The sequence below is a fragment of the Eublepharis macularius genome, chromosome 9 (assembly GCF_028583425.1).
Source record: "Eublepharis macularius isolate TG4126 chromosome 9, MPM_Emac_v1.0, whole genome shotgun sequence".
NCBI classification, from domain to species: domain Eukaryota; kingdom Metazoa; phylum Chordata; class Lepidosauria; order Squamata; family Eublepharidae; genus Eublepharis; species Eublepharis macularius.
Window position 1 is genome coordinate 16,752,491 of NC_072798.1, and position 24,690 is coordinate 16,777,180.

General features: G+C 41.9%; 1 protein-coding gene across 1 annotated transcript in view; it reads left to right on the forward strand.

The window, feature by feature from the left end:
- The window catches only part of LOC129336122 (1-phosphatidylinositol 4,5-bisphosphate phosphodiesterase zeta-1-like), a 55,203-nt gene extending 30,746 nt beyond the window's left edge, over positions 1-24,457 (forward strand). Inside the window, exons 8-13 of the mRNA XM_054989131.1 lie at positions 2,494-2,650; positions 6,118-6,234; positions 12,563-12,735; positions 17,843-17,975; positions 19,150-19,299; positions 24,369-24,457. Of these exons, the coding sequence (XP_054845106.1) occupies positions 2,494-2,650; positions 6,118-6,234; positions 12,563-12,735; positions 17,843-17,975; positions 19,150-19,299; positions 24,369-24,457 (819 nt within the window). The remainder of the gene's footprint in view (positions 1-2,493; positions 2,651-6,117; positions 6,235-12,562; positions 12,736-17,842; positions 17,976-19,149; positions 19,300-24,368) is intronic.
- Positions 24,458-24,690: the final 233 nt, after the last annotated feature.

A 24,690-nucleotide genomic window follows, 5' to 3' on the forward strand; every position in this document is an offset into this window, starting at 1 on the left:
GAATTCTACACATCAAACGATAGTGCCAGGGCAGTAAAGAGCAAAGGGAAAGCAAATCCTTGACCTCTCTTTCTAACTCTTTGGTTTGTCCTCCATTGAAACCTGAGTAAGGGACAGCATTCAGTCCTCCTGTTCTTACTAGGGTTGTCATGGTGGCTGGCTGGGTTGCTGCTGATTACACATGCTTGGTTGGTATATTCCAGATCATCAGGAGATATTTTGTTGAAAAACACCTGTTAGGTTTCCTGTAGTGCTTTTGCTCTTGTGCTGTTGTCACTGTTCATCAGCCAGAGACATTCCATCTTCTCTTCTCTTGATCTTCACAGCGAGGAACTTTTCCTTTCCCTTCTTTTTCTGTTCTGTATTTTCTGAAGGTGGCCACTCCCATGCTGAGAAAAGCCCATAGTCTACTGCGTTTCAACTTTCCAGTTCTGGAGTTTCATTCGTTCATTCGTTTGTTCATTCATTCGTTCGTTGGTTCATTCATTCATTCATTCATTCATTCATTCATTCATTCATTCATTTGCATTGCTTATAGTTCATCTTTCTCACAGAGACTCAAAGAAGATTACACAGTGTAATTCAAGATGATCAACGGCTGGGATAGTCAATAAATAATACAATAGGGTATAGATTGCAGAAATTTGAAGTCATCATAAATCTGATACAGAGCTGAAACAATGTTGAAAAAACATAAATAACAGCCAGCATGTAGTAGTATAGTCTACAGTCCCTATCCCTCTATTGAAGTATTTCTTTGAGCCATTTCCCTATTACCTGTGCATGAAAGCAACTTTTTGAGTCTGTTCCATGAGGAACAATTTAAACAAGTCCAAGGTACATCCCCTGATATCTACTTCTGCCTCCAAACGCCTCAACAGGATGGCATGATCTACTGTGTCAAAGGCTGCAGATAGATCCAGAAGGAAAAATGTGTCTCTTCAGATGGAGGTTATCCAATAAAGCCACTAGAGCTGTTTCCATCCCATAGTCCAGCATGAGACAGAAAAGGGTCCAGTGCCCGAGGGTTATTCAAGAAGACGTGGAGTTGGTCTGCTATGCTCTCTCAATCATTTTGGCCAGAAATGGCAGATTAGAGGCTGGATGATAATTGGCAACATCTTATTTGTCTAGAGATTTTTAAAAAAATAGATAACCATGTCTTTGAGCGGCCAGGGGACGGTGCCCTGAGTTTGTGACTATGATAGACATCAAGGGCTCATTTCTGTAGTCCTTCCTTACATAATTTTAGCAGACAAGATGGGCACGGATCCAGTACACGTGGAGGTCTTCCCAGATGCCAGGATTCTGTCAATATCCAATATCCATCAAAATGGTCCATAAGAGACCCAGATGAAGCTTTTTTTTGCCTTGCCTAAATTACAGCTGGCATCCAGTGTATTTGTGCTACTTTATAAGCAAAAAACTTTAGAAAAACATCACAACTCATTGTCTATTTTTGAGATTATAAAGGTTCAGATTTTGGAGTCTGAAGATATCAAGATATAACTATGATGGTTGTGAACTAGCTGGTGCAATGGTTGCAGAGAAATAATGTTTCTTTGCAGCTATCACCACAGCTCTGTAAGTCTTCCAATGGATTCTGTGGCATGCCTATCAGTTTCAGTGCAAGCCTTCTGCCAGCATATTTCTAGACATCTTCTAGCCCCGTTTAGGTCACCCAGTTCTGAGGAATACCATGGGGCTGCCATCCATAAGGATGGGAGAGGTCGACCAGGAGCAATCTTGTCAATAGCTTTGAGGAGCATCACATTCCAAGCTCTCACCACAATCTCAACTGAGTAAGCATTTGGGATGCTAAAGCTGCCCAAGGCATTTTGGAATCTAAAAGTGCCCATGAGCCTTTGTGGGCAAACCATTGTAATGGATCCCCCCTTTTTGCAGAGTGTTGGGATCATATTCAAGATTGAGTCCGTACATAAAATAAACCAGGGTTTCATATTCTGTCTGAAGTGAGCCTGTGCAGGTTCCTCATCTGTCTCTCTCTCCCATGGTAAACATTTCAGGACCCTGCTTGTACAGAAGGCACGGTACATATTCTCAGGGCTTTTTTTCAGGGAAAAGAGGTGGTGGAACTCAGTGGTGGAACTCAGGACTGCACAATGACATCACTTTGGGTCAGCTGGAACAAGGGGGGGCGGGGTTTAAAGTTTAAATCGCCCTCGGTGAAAATGGTCACATGGCCAGTGGCCCCGCCCCCTGATCTCTAGATCTCCACTGGTGCGAAGGACAATCTAAACTCCCCTCTGTCTGAAGATCAGGGGGCGGGGCCACCGGCCATGTGACCATTTTCAAGAGGTGCCAGAACTCTGTTGCACCGCGTTCCTGCTGGAAAAAAGCCCTGCATATTCTTATCTTTTCCAGTGTTCATTGAATAAGTATTATCCTTAGATATTCACTTACATAAAAGTCCAGGGAGAGAGGTCACCTCCACCTTCCAGGACCCTTACAGCTGTTGTCCTTTGTTCACAGGACCACCAGGTTAAAGTAGCAATGTTGCTGTCAGAACTTGTGATTTACACCAAATCCCGGAAGTTTGTCAGCTTTGAAGATTCAAGAAAGAAGCAGAAATTTTATGAAAATAATTCCATAGGGGAAGTGAAAGGGCAAAAGCTCATTAACAAGATGGGTAATGTAGAACATTTAATATGCTACGATAAACACTTGTGAATTTTTTTTTTTGCTGCTTAAGGTATGACAAAACTAGATCATGAGGGGTTTGATAGTTTCCAAAATATTCCCTTAGAAGCTGGATCAGAAGTCTGTTTACTTGGGAGTCAGACTGGTTGATTTTAATGAAACTTATTTTCAAACAATTATGCTTCAATCTTGCACCATGTTGTCCACGCTTTTGCAGAAGAAAGGACCACTGAATTTAATGAACGTATTCTCAAATTTTTATTGTGCAAGAAGTTGTGCAAACTTTTGCACCAGTTTTTGCACAGGGGAAAGAAAGTCTCTGAATTTAGGATCACTTTACTTTTTTACTTACTTCAGTTATACTCCACCTTTCTCCGCAATGGGGACTCAAAGAATCTTACCTTGTGCTTCTCTCCTACCTTTTTTTCTTTACAACTCTCCAAGATAGGTTAGACCGAAAATGTGCGAGTGGCCCAAGATTAAGCAGCCACGGCACAGCAGGGATTCAAACCTGGGTCTTCTCGATCCTAGGCCGATTCCAGACGGCCCTCCGCCTCCCGAAACGTCGCGCGTCGCCGCACGTCAAACGCGATATTTCATGTTTTCCGCACGACGACGTGCGACGTTTCGGGAGGCGGAGGGCCGTCTGGAATTGGCCCTAGTCTGACATTCTAACCACTACACCACACTAGCTCTGAGATGTTTTGCAACATTCTTAAGTAATAAAAGTAGAGTTGCCAGTTCTATTCCTGGAGGTTTATTTTCCTAACATAACTGTGAAAGATCATGGATGTAGGCAGGGGGGAACACTGCTAGCCAACAATGCAGTGTGGAAACAGCTCCTGGAAGTGAATCCCTGCAAACTGATAGTAAGAGGGAAAACCTTCTAGTGATTTGGAAGGTTAGGGATGAGAATATCAGGTGAGGTCAGGCCCTTAGAGAGAGAGAAAAAGATTTGCCAGGGCCAAGTCAAGGGCAGGCATCAAAGGGAGTTGAGCACTGCTGAGGACTGAGGGCCTTTTAAAATCTTCCTGCACCCTTCCTGGGTTCTGGAGATCAGATACACACCGTGATTTCCATGCCTAGAATTTATTTCTTCGGTGTGTGGGAGCTAATCCAAATCGGGACTGTAGGATTTGGGAATAGAGGGATTAAGCCTTTGCCCTGCACTGTATTCCTGACTTAAAAGAGACTTGGGAGTCCTGGTTGCCTTGTTGAGTAAACTGTATATACTAATGGGCTGCATGCAAGTTTCCCCAATAGGGCAACTGATCTCCTCGGTAAGGCTGCAAACTCCAAGTTGGGAAATTCCTGGAGATTTGGGATAGAGGGTGCTTAGGGGATACGTGATACCTTAGTGTCTGCCTTCCAAAGTTGCTACTTTCTCCAGGGGGAGTAATCTCTGTAGTCAGGAAATTAGTTGCAATTCCAAGATAACTCCAGACCCCACCTAGAGGTTGGTAACTGGACTCCTCTGTAACTTTAGGGTATTTCCAAGCACGGAACTCTCAGCTACATATCTGCCAACAGCCAGGGAGGGTAGTCAGGCCACCAGAGCACTGGATCCAGTAAGGGTAGGGATTGAAAAGAAAAAAAGCTGCTGCAACCTTTGAAATGGCAGGCTCGATTAATCTTGACTATTTCCAAGATTAATCAGGACTGCCAATACCAAGAGAGCCGAGAATCCTGGATATGACTGAAATTCCCGAGTATACCGGAAAAACACAAATAAGGTATTTTTCCGATATATTTTTGGACCGGATATACCAATTCGCACACCCCTAATTATCAGTCTACGAAGATTATTAGGCACATTGTGCCTAGTTCTCTACTAACATGGGCCATAACATTTTGCATAGGAATTCCCATTTCATATTAAGAGTTGATGACAGAGATACAACAGAGCATTTAGGCATCTAGGCAATCCTCCTGCTCAGTAATTATAGTAGATATTCTCAAATTGTCCATTAAAAAACCCTATTCCCCCCCCCACCCCCCACTAGAACCACAATAAATGAGGCAAATTAGGCTTCCTGCAGTTTGCATAATTATATAGGGGTTGTGACAGCATTTTCTGAAGAATAGGCAGTTGTGTAGAATGCGATTCTTTTGCTGAGAATCTGGGACTGAAGGGTTTGGATCCACAAAGTAGAGAAATCAATAGGCAGGCAAGAAGAAAAATCCTGGTGGTGGTACGGATAATCCTTGTTCTAAGTGACTTTATTTGCTATATTATTTTTTTTAAAGTCACACCTTTTTATTCTAACCGTAATTTTGTATTTGGAGACTTTTAGTAGGTTATTGCTTACTTGCAGCAGATGCTACTGGAGCCGAGATCCAAGCTGCAAACTTGGGAAATCACTTGGTGTAATGTTTACATAGAATGTTTACACGTAAACTCTTAAAAGGACCTTTGCCAATGCAGATTATATAGAGGGCAGAGAAGGGTGCAGAGATAATTGTTGATTTCACACACGTTGGATAATGCACTTCCAATCCTCTTTAGAGATCATTTGGAACTGAATTTTTCGTGTGTGAAAGAAAAAATCCACTTCAAAACGATTGCTAAAGTGCATTGAAAGTGCATTATCCAATGTGTGCGGAATCAACCAGTGTGACATCCAGCTCTTAGAATGGGAGGAGAAATGGGCTCCCAGCAATTTCCACAATCATATAGGGATCTCCCCACCCCAAAACACAGTAATTTGTATACAATTTGGAAACTGTAGTTGGTTCTTTTCCTGAGAGTTTGGAGATGAAAGGGTAGGATCCAGAGCGAAGAAAGCAGAGACCAGATGGAATTCATACCTCCGTCCTTGATTGCCCTCACCTAGTTATGCCTTTTGGGCAGAGAAACTCTGCATACTTGGAGCTTCCCTGTTCTCAGATGTTTTACCATTGTTTCAATAAACGAAATAGACTGGCATGGATCTGTTTATTTTACAATGAAATTAATAGAGGACCCACACTGACAAGAGATCATGATGGGGCATCCAAGTTGCCTTTGCACCAGCAACTCCAGGCATAGTCCCTGGAACTGAAAAAGACTTTACTTGGCTGGCTCAAGCCTGGTGTTTTTAGATATGTCAAGCTTTCTCCATAATCATGTGGACTACAACCATGTATCTTTAAAAACAGAAGTTGAGATTACTTCTATTGCGTAGCATGCGTGATACCGATTCCAGCATCTGCAGCAACTTTGAAGCTGGCCATGCTGATTCTGGTATTGCAAAACTCCTGCATATACATTTTAAATCCATCACTTTTGATTCTGAGCTTATAAAGGAAATGCAAGGAAGAACCGTGTGGAAAAAACAGGCATAAATATCATATAGAGGATTTGTCAGAATTATGCATTGAATTAGTTTGCCATTTAAATATAACTTTTAAAAATATTGCATCAGCTATTTTAAATGCTTTACTTTCTAATAGGGTTATGAAAATTTCTCTTTACAGCCCACAGCTTTGTCTTGCACACAGCCTCTTTCATAACAAGAATTTACCCCAAAGGGACACGGACAGACTCTTCAAACTATGATCCTCAAGCATTCTGGAACGTTGGTTGTCAAATGGGTATGTTCCTTCAGATAATATCATAAAACAGAAGTCTGTTGGCAACTTAAAGACTAACATTTATTTCAGCAGAAGTGTTCATGAGTCATAGTTCACTTTGTCAAGATATGTGGCGTGTATCACAGTTGTAACGGTATAGTACAGTGCAGTATTTTAAAATATGAAAATAATTTCACAAAAAGGTTAGGATAAAAATGTTGAGGTGTGAATCAAGAGTACCAAGAGAGGCTGTGGAGCGAGAAGACCAAGGTTCCAGGTAGCTGTGTTGGTCCAAAGAAAATTCCAAAAAAAAACACAAAGGAATTTCTTTTATTCAGATCAACAAAAACGATGAAAACAGTGTTCAATCTTTCAAGTTCTCCAGAACTCTTTGTAAGACCGGATGCTAAAGAAAATAAGGACGGGGTGGAGAAGAACATGGTGTGTTAGGCCACAATATTAAGGCCATTTTATATGGAATGTGCTACAGGCAATGGATGGAGTTGGCAGCAGGTTACACTGTTGATCTCTTCAGAGGAAGAAAGTTCCTTGAGGAGAAAGGTTGGCTTAAAACACGTTCAATAGATGCCTTTAAATAAAGGAAGTGAGATGATAGCAGCTTCCGCTTCCCAATATAAAGGCCAGATTTCTTTCCCTCCCTCTCTTACACACACGCACAATCAGAACATGTATGTCAGGTCCGTTAAAATGCTGAATGCCCAAGGAAAACATGATGGTCCTTGTGTTAACTATACTGAAGGCAAGAAGGCATCGTGACAAGGAAAAGCGGGATAAATCTTAGAGGCAAACTAGACAGTGCATGGGAGATTTTTCCTCAGGAATCCTAGTTTTGTTTTAAGGTAAAGAACAGCCACTATCCGCTACATCAGATCAGGGCCATAACATTAGAGGACAGGAAATTTAACTTTTAGTGCTATTTTCCTAATATAAATGATCTCCAAACTGCAATTTGCTCTCTGAAGGACCAACATACCTGTGATCAGGGCTTTTTTTCTGGGAAAAGAGGTGGTAGAACTCAGTAGTGGAACTCAGGACCGCACAATGACATCACTTTGGGTCAGCTGGAACAAGGGGGGAGTTTTTTAAAGCTTAAATCGCCCTCGGCGAAAATGGTCACATGGCCGCTGGCCCCACCCCCGGATCTCCAGACAGAGGGGAGTTGCAGTGCGGAGGGCTATCTAAACTCCCCTCTGTCTGGAGATCAGGGGGCAGGGCCACCGGCCATGTGACCATTTTCAAGAGGTGCTGGAACTCCGTTCCACCGCATTCCAGCTGAAAAAAAGCCCTGCCTGTGATCACGTGTCGGTGGACTGATCCCATGGATGTTTCCAAAAGTGTGCACAGGCATATTTTGCATTCATATTTGGCTGCATCAAGTGCACACTAGTCCTTGGAATGACTTCTCTATCAGAGCCTCTCTAAACGAGACGAATTTTACGAGGCCGCTTCAGTGTCCATTTCACGTCCCCTTCTGGGGAGGAAATAAACAACCCCCTCCCCGAGGAGCTATATTTGCAGGCTCTGTAGAGAGGAGAAATTGATGAAGCCTTCTATTCTGTTTTTTAGAACTCTGTTTCCCGGCTAACGTTGCGCCTCCCTTCACTTGAGCACCTCGTGAAATGTCTCATTTAGAGAGACTCTCAGTTGCCGCTGTATTCTAAATGTCAATGAACACAAAAGTTGAATACACATCCCTTGGTCTTCAGAGGACTCCTCCTATCTCTTGGAACTTATTTCTTGACCATGTATTTATTTAATATATTTGTATAGTTCCCTCTCCAAAGCATGGCTGAGGCAGTTTACAAATAAAACCATACAATAAAAATAGTGTAAAAGCTTAACAACAACAACAACATTCGATTTATATACCGCCCTTCAGGACAAATTAATGCCCACTCAGAGCGGTTTACAAAGTATGTTACTATCATCCCCACAACAAAACACCCTGTGAGGCGGGTGGGGCTGAGAGAGCTCCTAGAAGCTGTGACTGACCCAAAGTCACCCAGCTGGATTCAAGCAGAGGAGTGGGGAATCAAACCCATATCTCCATATTAGAGTTCCACACTCTTACCCACTACACCAAACTGGCTAAAGCTTTACAGGCCAGTGAATAAGTATCAAGATGTTGTGTTTACTCATGTTATTGATCAGCAAGTGGAAATGTTTGTTGAAATCCCAATCCCGTGTAGCATGCCAATAGCCAACTCACAAGTAGGAAACATGAGTGGAGAAAGCAATGCTGAAGCTAGAGACATGCCAGCAACCCACGGCAAGGAGGGGTAACATGATTTTCCTTTGACATCCTTTCTTTGGAATGGCTTTCCAGTACAAAGAGTTGTTCAGAAAGGTTGTATGTTGTTTTGACATTAAAAAAAAAACACATCTGTTTGTGTGACACCCATGAGACACAGTCTAAAGATTGTGGTGATGATATTGAATGTACTGCTGGGGGTGGGAGGGGGACAGCAAAAGCCATTCTCGTAATTCTGCAATGCTGACCTTTCAAACAGATCTGAGGGTTACCGACTATTTCTTTCCTAACCTGTTCCACTCGATGATCCTTCACTGGATCGTCAGGTGGAAAGCTGGGAAACGTAGTTATTTATTATCGATAGTAATTTATACCCCACTTTTCTCCCTAACGGGAACCCAAAGCCACCTGCAACATTGTTCCCTCTTCCATTTTATCCTCACAAACAACCCTCTGAGGAAGGTTAGGCTGAGAAAAAGTGACTGGCCGAAGGGCACCCAGCAAGCTTCCACAGCCCATCAGAGGTTCGAACCTGGGTCTCCCACATCACAGTCCCTCATCATTGGCAAAATTATGACACACGATCACATCGATTTTTACATCCAGCAGCTGTTGGGTGGGACAAATCATCCCTTTCCCTCCAATATGCAACAGTTGTTCGCATTCATTCTTGGTCATCCTTAATGGCATCTGCGTAATGCGTAACAAAAGACAAATTGATCCATTTTATGATATTAACTCCTTGGCACCAAATGCTGTGACTGCATCCATTGTTGGCAGCGGACAGCTTCCTGGCATGAAAGGATTATTAATTGAGTGCCATTCAAGGCTCTCGCGGCTTGCATTACAGAAAATTGGATGCTTTATAAATGTCACTACAATAACTAGAACAGAATGGGTGAAGCCGCAAAGAATTTTGTTAGTTCTGTAAAACGAAAAGGTTCTGAACCAAAGAGGCTTTTCCTCGAGATATAAACATTTTAACTTGTCTGCATGTTTAGTCAATCACTGAATGTGTGTTTCAGAGCTGGGAAGAAACTGGAGTACTTTCCTATAGCATTTCCCCCCTCTTTGGTTATCTCATATGAAAACACAGAATAATTGTTATTAAGAATGTTAAATTCAATGTCGTCTCATTTATTGTATAAGGTCAAAGGCTGTTACAATCACTCGTACAGAACATAAAACATGAATAATCAACAGCGTTGTTAAAACAACCAAAGCTAAAAGTATTTATGATTTTTTTTAAAAAAAACCTCAGCCTGCAGACACAACTTTGGCCAGCATTTTCTTGGCTGCCCAGGCAAACAATGGCATTCTCTATGAGACGAAGGGTTGGTAAGAAAAATCAGCTTGTTTCTGAGGAAAAAATTAAGGCCTTCAAAAATGCTGTAAGAAAATTATAAAATTATGCATGGGGTGGAGAAAGAAAATGGAGAGATTTTTTTCTTCCTCTCCTTTAAGACTAGAACTTGGGGGCCGCTAGTGCAGTTAATGGGCAATATATTCAAGATGAACAAAAGGTGATACTTCTTTATTCAACAGGTAGTTACTGTTCACTGCTAGTGTACATAGTGATGGCCACAAGACAGATAGCTTTAAACAAGGATTAGACAAATTCATGGAGGAAAGGTCCATGTATGGCTACTAGCCATACTGACTAAAGGAAACCTCTTACATTGAGAAGCAGTAAATCTCTGAATACCAGTGCTAGGAGGCACCATTGAGGGAAGGCCTCAGAGTTTTCAGACTAACCTACCTCACAGGGTTGTTGTGAGAATAAAATGTGTTGGGTCCGACTGAGGAGAAAGGTGAGGTATAAATGAAGTAAATAAATAAAAACTGATTGGCTGCTGCGCTATACATGATGTTGGACAGGATGGACCACTGGTCTGTTTTCTTCTATTTGATTATCTGATATGAAAACACAGAATAAATGTTATTAAGAATGTTTTTATCTCATGATCCCATATATGTTTGGTGGCTGGACTGTAATCTGGAGAACCGGGTTTGATTCCTCACTCCTCTGCTTGAAGCCAGCGGGGTGACCTTGGGTCAGTCACAGCTATCTCACAGCTCTCTCAGCCCTGCCCAGTTCACAGGGTGATTGTTGTGAGGATAATAGTAGCATACTTAGTAAACCGCTCTGAGTAGGCATTAAGTTGTCCTGAAGGGCGATATTTAAATTGAATGTTATTATTAATATTATAGTAGGTTTTTTTGGAAGGAAGTCCCAATGAATTCAATGGGATACTCCCAAGCAAGAGTATATAAGATTACAGACTTAAAATCTATTTACCTTTTCACTTTCCAATTATATTTTGTTTTAATCTTGTTGGATATACTGCCTATAATGTTAGTGCTTCAGGGAATTGATGAACTGCAGTGGAATTGTCAAGATATTAAAACAGGAAAGATTTTACATAAGAGATCTATGCTTTTTTTAAAAAAATGAATCAGCCTCTGTCCCATTTGCATTAAGATGCTCATAGCCTACTCACATTATTAGTTGGCTCTCTGAATTTACCGAAGTACATTATTCCTTTTCTGACTGAAAGATTTCCAACTTTATCTCTTAAATTCACATATGAGATTTTGCTCCTCAGTTTGCATTCTGAATGTTCAAAATATTGTTGGCATTTTCTGATTGTTTTGATTTATGACAGGTATCTGATATGAAATCTTGTTAAGTTGTCAAACTGTAAAGATTGCAAATATCAAATACTAATAAATATGAATGGTCATATACTAAACATTGAAAGCAAATGTCATTGATGACAAAAAATAGATATGATTTGGCAACTATTTGACTAAGTACAGAGAAAACCATCATATTAAGCATCAGAATTCATAGAGAAAAACAGCGGAGAGCAAACTTCTTTGATATATCCAGGTAGGAACACAGCAAATAAAGAGATAGCGATGGGCTCATTACCAGGGGTCATTTTGTAGAAAAAGAGCTGGAGGAACTCATTAGCATGACTCATTAGCATATGCCACGCCCCTTGCCATCACCGGAAATGTGTCATTAGCATAACTGATTTGCATATGCCACACCCCCTGACATCACCTATCCTGGCTGCTTTGGACCCAATCCTGGCCATTCAGGGCCAAAATTGGGCCCAAAATGGCAAAAGGAGCTGAAAATGGCCGAAAAGGGCCCAAAATGGTCAGGATTGGGCCGCTGATGAGCGGGAGAGTGATCCACCACACGTCAGAGGCCCGATCCGGGTCTTTTTGGCCCCAATCCAGGACAAAACAGGCCCCAAATGGCTGAGAGTCAGGTGGACGGGGCCACATGACATGTGACCTCTTTGGGGAACTGCTGGAACTGTGTTCCTGCACGTTTTCCCTCGAAATGAGCCCTGTTCATTACTATGTGATCAAGTGGAGTGCAAGTGGAGCACAAGAGAACAGGGAGCAATACATGTGAGTCTGTTCACTTGCCATTCAAGTGTAATTCGTCACTTCTAGCTTGGCCCTATGCATAGCTCCCCAGTAGAGGAAATAGCTCCCTTTGTTTTGGATTGGAAAAAAGGCGGGTGGGGGGTATTGAAGCCCCTTCTGCCCTCTCACTGCAGTCCTAATATGAATTTTCACCTCTATGCACTTGGAAAACAATCTGTGACTGTGAGCCAAACGCAGGTCAGACTATACATTAAAAATAGCAACACACCGCTTGATCCTCAGTACCTTTACAAAACTACAACTCCTAGTCCTCTCTGCAGGAGAAAGGAAGCCATGATAATTAGAGCATAACAAAAGTAATTTAAGTTTGCTAGATACAGACTGGATAATATCTTTGTATAAGTGGACATTTTTTGTTAAATAATGGATGTAAGTTTGCAGTGTAGTGAGGAACGCTGCTTGAAATATGTAACAGTCACAAAATGAGTGCAATGTTAGAGGAAGGTGCGTGGATAATGCTGGACAAATAACAAATACCAAAGTGCCACGTAAAAGCCATGCCTGTGTGGAAAAGCCCTTAAAAGTTGCTGGAATATATGTTTTCAAAGTGCAGACCAGAACAATATTTTTACTATATACAGTTATAGGTACATTTTTTCTCCTCAACAGTGGCCTTAAATTTCCAGACACCAGGAACACAGATGGACCTGCTAAATGGGAAATTTATGGACAATGGTGGTTCCGGCTACATTTTAAAACCAGAATACTTGAGGAAAAAACACACAGAGTATAACCCGTTCGATGTCATTGGGAAATACCACCCAGTTACACTTACAATAAAGGTAAGGTGGTTTTGTAAAAATTTTTATCAATAATTTATGCAGTTAATGGATAGATCTGCTCACCACTCACAAGAGTCAAAGCTCTGTTCTTTAGATATATTTTTGATATACTCATGTTGTTTATATTTTATTTTGTAAGCTGCCTTGAGCACCTTTGGAGGAAAGCCAGCTAATAAATGTTTTAAATAAATAAATCTCCCAACTTTGATATAAGTGAAATAGTTCAGGTATCATACAAATATGTGCTTTACAGCAGATGGAATTTCTGAATGGATGTTGGGGATACATTAATAGCTATATATTCTGAAGCAGTTTTAGTTCACCAGAGCACCCTTCCTTCCTGATACTGTGTCGCTCCGTTGGCGGCTTGCACTCATTGGCAGTCCTGCTGCACTTGTTGGAGATCCGTAACCCCTACTGGCAAATTAAAAAGCTAAAGAAGATTGGCTACATAGTCTTAAGGGAGGAGCTACACACTGCTTAGTTCTGCAGTTGCTTTAAAAGTGGTGTTAACTTTTCTAAATGAATCCACTAGAGCTACGTTTTGAGATGGACTTTTCAGATGACTGGCTCCTAGAACAGTTTATAGTAATTAAAATACAGTGCAAATAATTTTTTTTAAAAAAGAAAGGATTGCATCCATGGAAGGGTATCTGGCTGCTGCCTTTCTCCTCTGTTTCTTTTAGGGTTGCCAGGTTACTGCTGAGGGAAGAGGAAGCTTTGCCCTTGTATCTCATTTCCCGCTGCCACTCTGGAGGGTGGCGGGGGGGGGGGGAGTTAAAAGAATTGCTATCAGCCAATGTTATTAGGTCACTTGTAGATAAAACAGGAAGTGGTAGCATATTTGATCTAGGGATTGCTCTAGGAAACCATAGAGTTTCTGGCAAATCCTAGAGCAGACTAATATCACTTCCTGATATTGCTCAGAGAAGAAGTAATGCTATCATCTAGAGATGGGGCAACAAACAAGGAGCAACCCTCAAGAAAGTGAACCAACAAGGAAATAAGAGGGCTAAACCAATGAAAAAATAGAATAGTATTTCAATGTAGAATACTCAAGCAATAAAGTGCATAAGAGTGCAATTTTGCTACAATAATTTCAAAGTGCAACATAGAAGGAACAGCAGCAGCCACAGGGTACACAATCAGTTTCCTAGGCAACAGGGGATGGGCTTTCTGCAGACCTTCTGCTGACCCGGAAGTGACAATTTGCTGACCTGATAGTGGTGTTTTCACGAACCAGACGAACTAGTTCGCGAACTGGGGCAGGTTCATGAAAGTTCATGGTTTGTGAAACATAATGAACCATGAACTGCACGGTTCATTTCCCCCCGGTTCATAACCATCTCTACTATCAGCTAATGGCACCCCCCGTGTCCTCACTCCCAGACTCCTGCTGGTTGCCATGCACTGGTAACTCTAGTTACCTTCATTGCCTTCTTGTGACCTTCTACTGGTTACGTTAGAAAGAGAATATTGGGCTATCCTAGCCATCACGTTTTCCCCATCCTTCCTCTAAGGAGCTCAGGGTGGCACCCATGGGACTTCACCCCTCTATTTTATCCTCGCAACAACTCTGTGATGTAGAGTAGGCTGAGACTGATCAGCAGAAGCTTCATGGCTGAGAAGAAATGTGAACCTGGATCTCCTGAATCCTAGTTCAATGTTCAGACCATGACACCATGCTGGCTGTCACCAGATGAACCCTTAGTTCAACCCAGCAAAGTAGTTGTGCCCTGGGAAGCATTTTGCTGGCAGGAAGAGCTTTTTATGACCAGTGGATCACCTCTCATATTTGTAAGGTATGGCTGGATTGGGACAAAGCTAGCCAATATGTGGAATACATGAGCGGAAATGAACCTTTGGGCAGTGTTGTGGCCTGCTTACAAGACAGCACCATTAAATGTTGTTATTTACGTGGATCTCAGGACACCTAGGTAATTCTTCGGCTACAATTTAGGATATTACTGTGAGGGAGTAAAAAAAAATGGCAAATTGAATTAAACCTTTCAGGGCAAGCTGTGATGTTCATGTACAGAGATGGTCCTGGAAAATTGCCTGTTAGAACAAAAATAAATCAAACGGGTGTGATTTATTATCTGCAATATTTCCTTGTACTTTTCTATGCTTGCTGCTGAAAATGCGTTGAATACTATAAATTCCATGGCTAGCTAGCTGCAAATAGTTATCATAGACATTTGACAGGTTATTAAATACAAAGGGTGTCGGGCTTGGATTCTTTTTCTGTAGGGGTTGGATTTTTCTCCCCTAGCCTAGATACAGAATAAGAATCCTTTTCCTCTGTTTGCCAACATTTAGTTAAATGTATTAAACGGTGTTAAAGCCAAAGGTTTTTCTCCTCTTCTGCTGGTGCTAGAATTTGGAGATCGAGAAATGCATTTGATCGGCAGTATGTTCAAAGTAAGAAAGAGCTATTTCCAGGGCTTTTTTTCAGCAGGAACACGGGGAAATGGAGTTCTGGAACCTCTTGAAAATGGTCACATGGCTGGTGGCCCCGCCCCCTGATCTCCAGACAGAGGGGAGTTGAGATTGGCTGTGCAGAGGGCAATCTAAACTCTCCTCTGTCTGGAGATCAGGGGGCGGGGCCACCAGCCATGTGACCATTTTCTCCGAGGGCAACCCACTCAGTTCCACCACCTCTTTTCCCAGAAAAAAAGTCCTGGCTATTTTACAGCATTCATAATTGACATATGGAGTGATGGTCATTAGCTTTGATGGATTTAAAAGGGGATTTAAAAAATTCAGGGAGGACAAGCCCATATGGGGTGGTTAAATAGAATTTGTGGAGAACAGGTCTACCACGATGGCTAAATCGAACCGCCACATTCAGAGGCTGTCAGTACAGCTCTGTGTATCAGACTGAGAATCGGCACCAGAAGACATCTGTTGGCTTTGTGTCCTGGTAGACACAAAGGATGCTGCAGTACATGGGCCCTTGGTCTAATCCAGGGGGGTTCTTTTTGTTTTCTCAGCACCAACATTGAATCAAAAACCTGCCTTTTCAAAACATAATAATTGATTCTTAATAAAGTATTATGGGGGGAAAGAGCAATACTTCAGCACTGCCTTACAGGAAAGCTACTGATAATCTGATTTAGGATCCTGATTAGTGTTTGAGAATGCTTCGCTAAAGAGTTAGGGACCATAGACTTCACCACTATGTTGCTTTACATAGAATCATAGAGTTGGAAGGGGCCATACAGACCATCTAGTCCAACCCCCTGCCCAGTGCAGGATCAGCCTAAAGCATCCCTGACAAACATTCATCCAGCCTCTTCTTGAAAACTGTCAGTGAACTGACAGTGAAGTGACATACTATCTGTTGTTTTAAACGTGTGCTCCTATGAGCTACCTGTGCTTCATGTTGTCTAATGTCAGTCCTAGAATTGCTTAATGTTAGCCCTAGAATTGCTTATGTTCTGTTTCAGCATTTCTTCAACTCTGTATTGAATTCCTACTAATGCTATGTCTTTGTAAATTTGTGTTTATCTACCCTATGGCATCGTTTATGAAAATGTCCTTGAAAATGACTGTACTAAGCTCACACTGTGTAATCCGCCTTGAGTCTCAGTGAGAAAGGTGGACTATAAATGACATTAATGACAATAATAATAAATCTCCAAGTTTCTTTGCAGTATAGTATGAAAGCTACTGTCTTCTAACTTTTAAAACATTAGGTCCTGCGAGCCACCTTATTACTATATGGCCTTTTGTCTACTGATTATACACATTCAAAATTTAGTCCTGGATATCTCCTATTGGGTTGATTTTATATAATTTTGCTTCTCCATTCACAGGGAATACAAATTCCTTTTCAAGCATTTAAATCATGTATCATAACCAATGGTTCCCCCTTCCTTCCACAGTGGTTAATGCAGGTTTCCTGTTGTTGGCGTTCAGGCTAAGATTGAATGCTATAGGAATCAACCTCATAGCAATCTCTGTGGTGTAGCTAATGTTTATAATGCTGGAAGTGTTGGGAGCTTTTTAGATTATGGCACCATGAAGAGCCATGTTATGCAGTGTTAAAACACCTTTCTCCCTAATTTAAATTGGACTGAAAAATACCACTGAGTGTATTATGTAATGCTGAAAAAAAGATCTAATCCGTATGTGCTGTGTCCAGTTATCATAATACTTAGCATTTATGGAATGTTTTAGAATAGTAGAGTCAGTATTCTGTCAAAGCTTCAGAATCCTCAGAAGCTGATCGGGGGGCTCACTGGGAACATTATTATTGTTGTTGTCATTGTTGTTGTTAACAACACTATTATTATTATTAACAACAACCACCTTCGATTTATATACCGCCCTTCAGGACAACTTAACGCCCACTCAGAGCGGTTTACAAAGTATGTTATCATTATCCCCACAACAAAACACCCTGTGAGGTGGGTGGGGCTGAGAGAGCTCCAGAGAACTGTGAGTAGCCCAAGTTCATCCAGCTGGCTTCAAGTGGAGGAGTGGGGAATCAAACCTGGCTCTCCAGATTAGAGTCCCGCTGCTCTTAACCACTACACCAAACTGGCTCTCAGGCAACAATTATGTTTTGTCTGACTCCTTTTGATGAATATTCCCCCACTTAGAGCAGTAAGATCAATTGCAGCCTGGGCACAGGCCGTCTTTGTAGTAGCTCTGGAGCAGAATTATTTATTTGGAGCATTTTTAGCTTTACCCAAACTGGGCTTAAGACAATTCTCCTCTCTATTAGAATTCTGGAGGTGGTATACTTGGCATTTGTCTGCCCCATAGCAGGTAGACTCCCATGCTCAGCCCCCATCCCTCACTCTGGAGAAACTGAAGAACATGGAAAAAATGGCCTCCATAATGACACTCTAGACATTTCCCTGTTTCTCTATGGTCTTCACCATAGAGATTAGGAGAAATTCCTAAAAGGTCACCTGGCAGTGGTGATATATCCTCTCCACCCCCTCCTAGGCACCACCCTGAAAAATCTCCTTGCAATGCAATGACTTAGTCTATAGTAACACTTCTTAGGCTCGCACTGTTAGTTGATCTCCTCTCCTCCATTTTATCTTCAAAAAACCCCTGAGACTAAAAGTTATGGATGATTGTCTTTATGCAGATTATTAGTGGTCATCAGCTGCCTCCTAGTAACCTTTCCAAGAGTAATAAGGCCGATCCTTTAGTCAAACTAGAAATTCATGGTGTTCCTGAAGATATGTCCAAGCATCAGACTTCTGTAATAAAGAACAACGGTAAGTGCAGGAACTACAGCTGGGCAAGAAGTTCACTAACTGATTTCAATAGTTTTAAATACTTATGGTTTGAATCCACTGGAGATTTCCTTGGAAGGAAGGGAATTCTGTCCATAGAGTGCAATTTTCCTGCCTCCTCCTCCTAACCCCAAACCTCCACAAATGCTACTCCGTCCTAACCCCAAATACCCTCCAAAGTGCTTCTCCTGGTTGAAAGGGAAAAGCACATGATGGGAGCCGCTGGGTATATGCTAGTAATTTTGCTTCCTTCTTTTGGAGGGAATTTTTTTTCGATGCAGCTTTCTGTGTACAAAGCATGTGCTCTGCACCACAGCATAGTCCAGTGCATGCTGGCAAAACCAACCATCTCTCTGCAGATTCCTGTTCATCGGTTTTTGTCTTACAGCTCCTCTCAGCATCGTTTGATGCCTTCCTCTGATGGAATCTGCTTTTCTTAATGGCCCAGTTCGGGTGGAAGTGGCTCTTCCTCTGGCAGAAGAGCCAGTTCCCTCAGGGGGAGCGTCTTTAAGCTGGGGGAAGGCCTCAAACGTTGCTGAGCAGAGTGGTAAGATACCAGCCAGCGGGGTTATGGTTTTCATATATTGAATTTTGATCAAAGTAGTCCACCCATATTTTCAGTGTTTAAAAACATTTCAAATAATTTCCTCAGTTGAAACCGAGTAGCCTTCCTTCCTCCCACTGTGATGTAAAAACCGGCTAAACATCAGTGAAAGCTCCGCCATGTGCAGTGGACAGTTGTTGTGTGGGGGTGGGTGGGTCTTTCTACGTGTCTGTCTGTATCACCAGCAGGGCAGGGCTTTTTTTCAGTGGGAACGTGGTGGAACGGAGTTCCGGAACCTCTTGAAAATGGTTACATGGTTATGCACATGGCTGGTGGCCCCGCCCCCTGATCTCCAGACAGAGAGCAGTTTAGATTGCTCTCCGCGCGGCTGTGCGGAGGGCAATCTACACTCTCCTCTGTCTGGAGATCAGGGGGCGGGGCCACCAGCCATGTGACCATGTTCTCCGAGGGCAACCCACTGAGTTCCACCACCTCTTTTCCCAGAAAAAAAGCCCTGGTCACCAGCAAACTGAATCTCAGCTGGTGGTTCAAGCTGATGCTTTGCTTGGAGAACACTGTTGCTGTAATAACTTTTGTTCCTGTTGGTTTCAGCTTTTAATCCTAGATGGGACGAAACATTTACAGTCAACATTCAAGTGCCAGATCTTGCCTTAATACGCTTTGTTGTAGAAGATCGGATGTCTGTAATTGCCAATGATTTCCTTGGCCAATTTACTTTGCCATTCACGGGCATGAATAAAGGTAAGGGAAGCTATTTGTAATTGGCATGGAAGAGGGCAGCAACCAGGGGCTTCCGGGCCCATATGCCCCATTAAGGGGGCTTGTCTAACCACCTGTTTACCAGCTAGGGTTGCCATCTCCAGTTTGAAAAATTCCTGTAGATTTGGGGGTGGGGCCTGGGGAGGGCAGAGTTTGGAGAGGGGAAAGCTCTCAGCTTGTTATTAATTGCTGATTCCGCACACGTTGGATAATGCACTTCCAATCCTCTTTATAGATCATTTGGAACAGATTTTTTCATGTGCGGAACAAAAGAGCTACCTCAAACGATTGATAAAGTGCATTGAAAGTGCATTATCCAACGTGTGCGGAATCATCTACTGTCATAGAGTTCTCCCTCCAAAGAAGTCCTTTTCTCTTGGGGAATTGATCTCTGTAGTTTAGAGATCAGTTGTCATCCTGGGAGATCTCCAGTCCCCATCTGAAGGTTGGCAACCCTAGGAGTGTAGCATCTGTAGCAACAGAGCTTGGCAGCAAAGTATTTATTGGCATTTGAACGGAGACCTTGGCCTATCACTCCCTAATGCTTTTTCAAACTGGACCTTAATGAAAAGCTCTTGGGAATTCAGTGAAGATCTATAGTCATTTCACCAGCAAATAAAAGTTGGTGGATATAAACTTAACAGAACATCTTGCTGGACCTGAGAATATTGTTGGGGAGACTGATTTTCCTTACCAAATTCACAGCAGTCTGGTTTTTAATCAAACCCATATGCTTTTTTTTTTACACTACTGTCAAAAGCCCTAGGGCTTGAACCATTAGGAAGTTAATGGTCTGTAGGACCTAACCTAGTGAGCTACTTGGAACTGTGTGTCCCCAGATCTAGGGGCAGAGGAGTCTCTGCAATGTAAACCGGAATTATTTAGGCAGGATCCAAGGATTGCCCTGACTTGGATGGCCCAGGCTAACTCGAACTGGTCAGATCTTGGAAGTTAAGCAGTGTCAGCCATGATCAATAACTAGATGGGAGACAATCAACAATTCCAGGGTCACTACACAGATGCAGTCAACGGCAAGCCATCTCTGAAGTCTCTTGCCTTGAAAACGTTACAACTTGATGGTACTTTCCACTACCTTCCAAAGATTGCTAGATATGGAATTTAGAGCCCAAGTAGAGAATTCTGCCATTAGGGATATCTGGTGTTCCCCCACCATTGGAACCTGGCAGCCCTACCTAAAGGGTCAATGAAGGCCAAGAAGCAATGGCTGACAATGCAGCTAGAATTGCACATGTTGATTTACAAAACTTGCTTCTTCTTTGACTCTGGATTTCCAGCATACAGAATTGCTTGACAACTTCTTAGAAGCCAGAAAAGGGGGGGGGCATGCAGGACCTCCAGAGTGTTGTGGATTTCACTGTCCTTCCTGAAGCATCTGAAATAGAATCGAATATGAAAATGTGCAAATATTCTTAACCTTTAAAATACATTCAAGTCTCAGAATGCACCCCTCTCTTGGAGCCTAATTCAGCTTCTTTGCTGAACGTGGGTAATTTTTAACAGAGTAGACAAAACCTTGTCCATTATGTATGTCCTGCCATGCAGTTAGCAAAGAAAGATTCACATTGTCTAAAAGACAGAAGAAGAGAAGCAATCAGACTAGGAAGGAACAGCTAAAGACCTGCCAAACCAAGCACATGATTAGTATGAGCTCATTACTTGTCTGGTTTGGCTGGCATTGGGAAACCATCACTTACTCCTATAACCTGCACTCTAAACCAATACCTTACAGATTTAGAAGAGCAAGATTCAGGTCCAATAGCACTTTAAAGACAAACTAGATTTCCAGGTGTGACAGTTCTGCCTCTCCTGAGAGTCAGCCAATGGGAGTGGGCAGAATGCTGAACCGATAAGAGTCAGAGTCCATTGGAGAAAAAAGAAGCTCTTGGGAGCCACTGGGAGAAGGGTTTGAAATGCTGCTAAATGTGGCAGCAGAAAGATAGCTGGCCATTAATCTGTTCTTTTATATTGAAGCCTTCCCTGTTTAACCTCAATATGTTATTAGTTTAAAATCCCTTCGCTCCTATGTTCCGTTGTGTAAATAAAGTTTATTTTTTATTGTTTAACCCTGGCTGTCAAGTCATAGCTGATTTGTGACAACCGCTGCTGGGGTTTTCAGAGCAAAAGGCTAACAGAGGTGGTTTGCCGTTGCTTGCCTCTACATAGCATCCCTGGTCTTCTTTGGAGTTCTCCCATCCAATTACTAACCAAGCCCAAATCTGCTTGGCTTCCAAGATCTAATGAGATCAGTCTTACTTGGGCTATCAGGTCTTGAAGTTGGTTAACTAACCACAGTTAATCTTAACTATGGTTTGGTTGTTGTGGGTTTTCCGGGCTGTATTGCCGTGGTCTTGGCATTGTAGTTCCTGACGTTTCGCCAGCAGCTGTGGCTGGCATCTTCAGAGGTGTAGCACCAAAAGACAGAGATCTCTCAGTGTCACAGTGTGGAAAAGATGTAGGTCATTTGTATCTACTCAGGAGGGTTGGGGTTGGGCTGAGTCATCTTGTAAGAGTTTCCCAGGGTGTGGAATGCTAATGGCGGGAGGCTTCACTGTATCCTGAGGAGGTTCTTTTGCATATGGACTGGTACTTGATGTGCTAATCTTCTCTGCAGGGCTATTGTCGGGGATAGAATGTTTTGTTAGCCTGGTGTTTTTCAGAACTGGAAACCATGCTCTGTTCATTCTTTAGGTTTCTTCTTTCCTGTTGAAGTTTTGCTTATGCTTGTGAATTTCAATGGCTTCCCTGTGCAGTCTGACAAAGTAGTTGGAAGTGTTGTCCAGTATTTTGGTGTCCTGGAATAAGATACTGTGCCCTGTTTGCGTTAGGCTATGTTCAGCCACTGCTGATTTTTCAGGTTGTCCAAGTCTGCAGTGTCTTTCATGTTCTTTTATTCTTGTCTGGATGCTACGCTTTGTGGTCCCGATGTAAACTTGTCCACAGCTGCAGGGTATACGGTATACTCCTGCAGAGGTGAGGGGGTCTCTACTGTCTTTTGCTGATCGTAGCATCTGTTGTATTTTTCAGGTGGGTCTGAATACTGCTTGAAGGTTATGCTTTTTCATAAGCTTTCCCATCTGATCAGTAATTCCTTTGATATATGGCAAAAACACTTTTCCTGTAGGAGACTGTTTTTCCTTGGTTGTTTGATTCATCCTGGGTTTGATTGCTCTTCGGATTTCATTTCTGGAGTAGCCATTTGCCTGAAGTGTGTGGTTTAGATGATTAATTTCCTCATTGAGAAAGTGTGGCTCACATATCCATCTTGCACGATCCACTAATGTTTTCATTATGCCTCTTTTCTGTCGGGGGTGGTGATTGGAGTTTTTGTGTAAGTACCGATCAGTGTGAGTTGGTTTCCTGTAGACCTTGTGACCTAACTGAAAGTTTGCTTTGCGAATGACCAAGGTATCCAGGAATGGGAGTTTTCCCTCGATTTCTTTCTCCATTGTGAATTGTATGTTCAGGTGGATGTTGTTGAGATGATTCAAAAACCCCATCAATTCTTCCTCCCCATGGCTCCAAATGATGGTTTAGTGTGACACACGGATGTGGACAACCTTGTTTAATCCTGTCCTGTCCTTGGTGCTGCCATCATACACTCTTTGGCTACAAAGTTACCTAGCCAGATTGCAGGTGAAGAAATGAGTGTCTGTTGAGGCAAGCCAGGGTCTGAGTGACTGTAAGCAGCATCCCGGCTTCAACAAACTAACTCTAGTTAAAACAAACCATGGTTTTTCATGTTGTCTGAATCAATTCTCTGTGTGTGATTATATCTTGCGGTGTACATAGTGCATGTAAGGCTTTTGTCATTTAGTGTAGTTTTGTAGTGTTGGAGATAATTTTGCACATGTTATCCCCATTGGTTAAATAAGTTGCCTCTACATTGCACTAAATACGCACTGAGAATTCTGTGGATCCATTAAATGGCTTGCAGAGTTCTGGATTTGGCTGAATATTGACCTGATTACAAATAGTCTGAGTTTCTTTAGAGGAGTTATGAGAGAAAGCAGCCATAGATAAAACCAGCATCTTAAGTAATGGCAACATTTTAGGAGAACGTAAAGTTTGTGTGATGGAAATCAGTCATATGTTTTATTACTTTGTTGCAGTCACAAACTTGCAATAAGCATAAAACTCAGTTAATAAAATATGACTCTGAGTGTAATATAACACACAATGCACAATAAAATATCCATGGACTTATTAAATTGTATTTCAGCTCCATGTGAACTTCCATGAAATATTTACACTCTGATGAAATGACAAAGTGTATATACTGTCAAATGGCATCTAACAACATTATTGTTAAAGGGAAACATATTCATTTATCACTATCAATGCACTAATAAAAACACAAATAAAAATACATTCAAATCTTACGAAGTGGGCAAACGAAAGAGAGATTACCAAAATAACATGCAAAGATAACTTTCTAGAGAAACTAAATCAAATTAATCCCTACTCTATTTGTCAAAACACAAAAGCAAACAAATAAGTTAGTTGGGAAATGAAGTTTTTCTATTATTTTGCAAAAAAAAAAGTCTATCTTATAAGGAATGCCCTATGTATTTTGAAAATTGCAGAGAGGCCACAATCCAGAATAATTTCAATGCTTCTAAGAGAGCGAGAGATTCAATTTTTTGTTGGATTGTGGCTGGAGAGTTACTGTAGTTATTCCACAAATATTTAAATATTAATTTTAAAAAAAACACTACCGGGCAAAAAGATACAGACACCTGAGAAGGAGATTAAAAAGTCTCTCATCCCCCCTCCCCCCTGATTGATTTCCCATTGGAAATAACAGCCCAAGAGAGGAGATTGTCTTTTTAAATGTGCACGTTGCTCAGCTCCATCTGACTTTCATGCACTTGGGAATCAACTATAACCTTTCTTTAAAAAAAAAAAAAAAGATGGTGTGAACTTGTAAAAACTCCTTATAGTTTCTTGCACTTTCTGTTATGTCTGTTTCATTTTAAATCTTATTTGCCTGTTACAACTGTTCCTGATGAGCTGTCATGCTTCATTCACAGGTTACCGCCACATTCCACTGGTTTCCAAACTTGGGGTTCCCCTCAGTCCGGCCTCTCTCTTTGTATATGTTTGGTACCATGAGCAATAATGTCATCGCTGCTCCCCCACCCCCAGCTGTCCTTCAATAAAGCAACCGTGATCAAAAGAGCAACCGTGATCAAAACAGCGGAAATTACCTGGGAGAACTACACAGAGGGCCAATTCGTGGCTGCCCAAGTGGCACAAGCTGTCACTTGTGGCCTTCTTCCTTCTCATTTATAATCAGAGAAGAACTTGGCTATCTTCTAACATTGTTAAGAACAATGTTAGAACAACATTGTT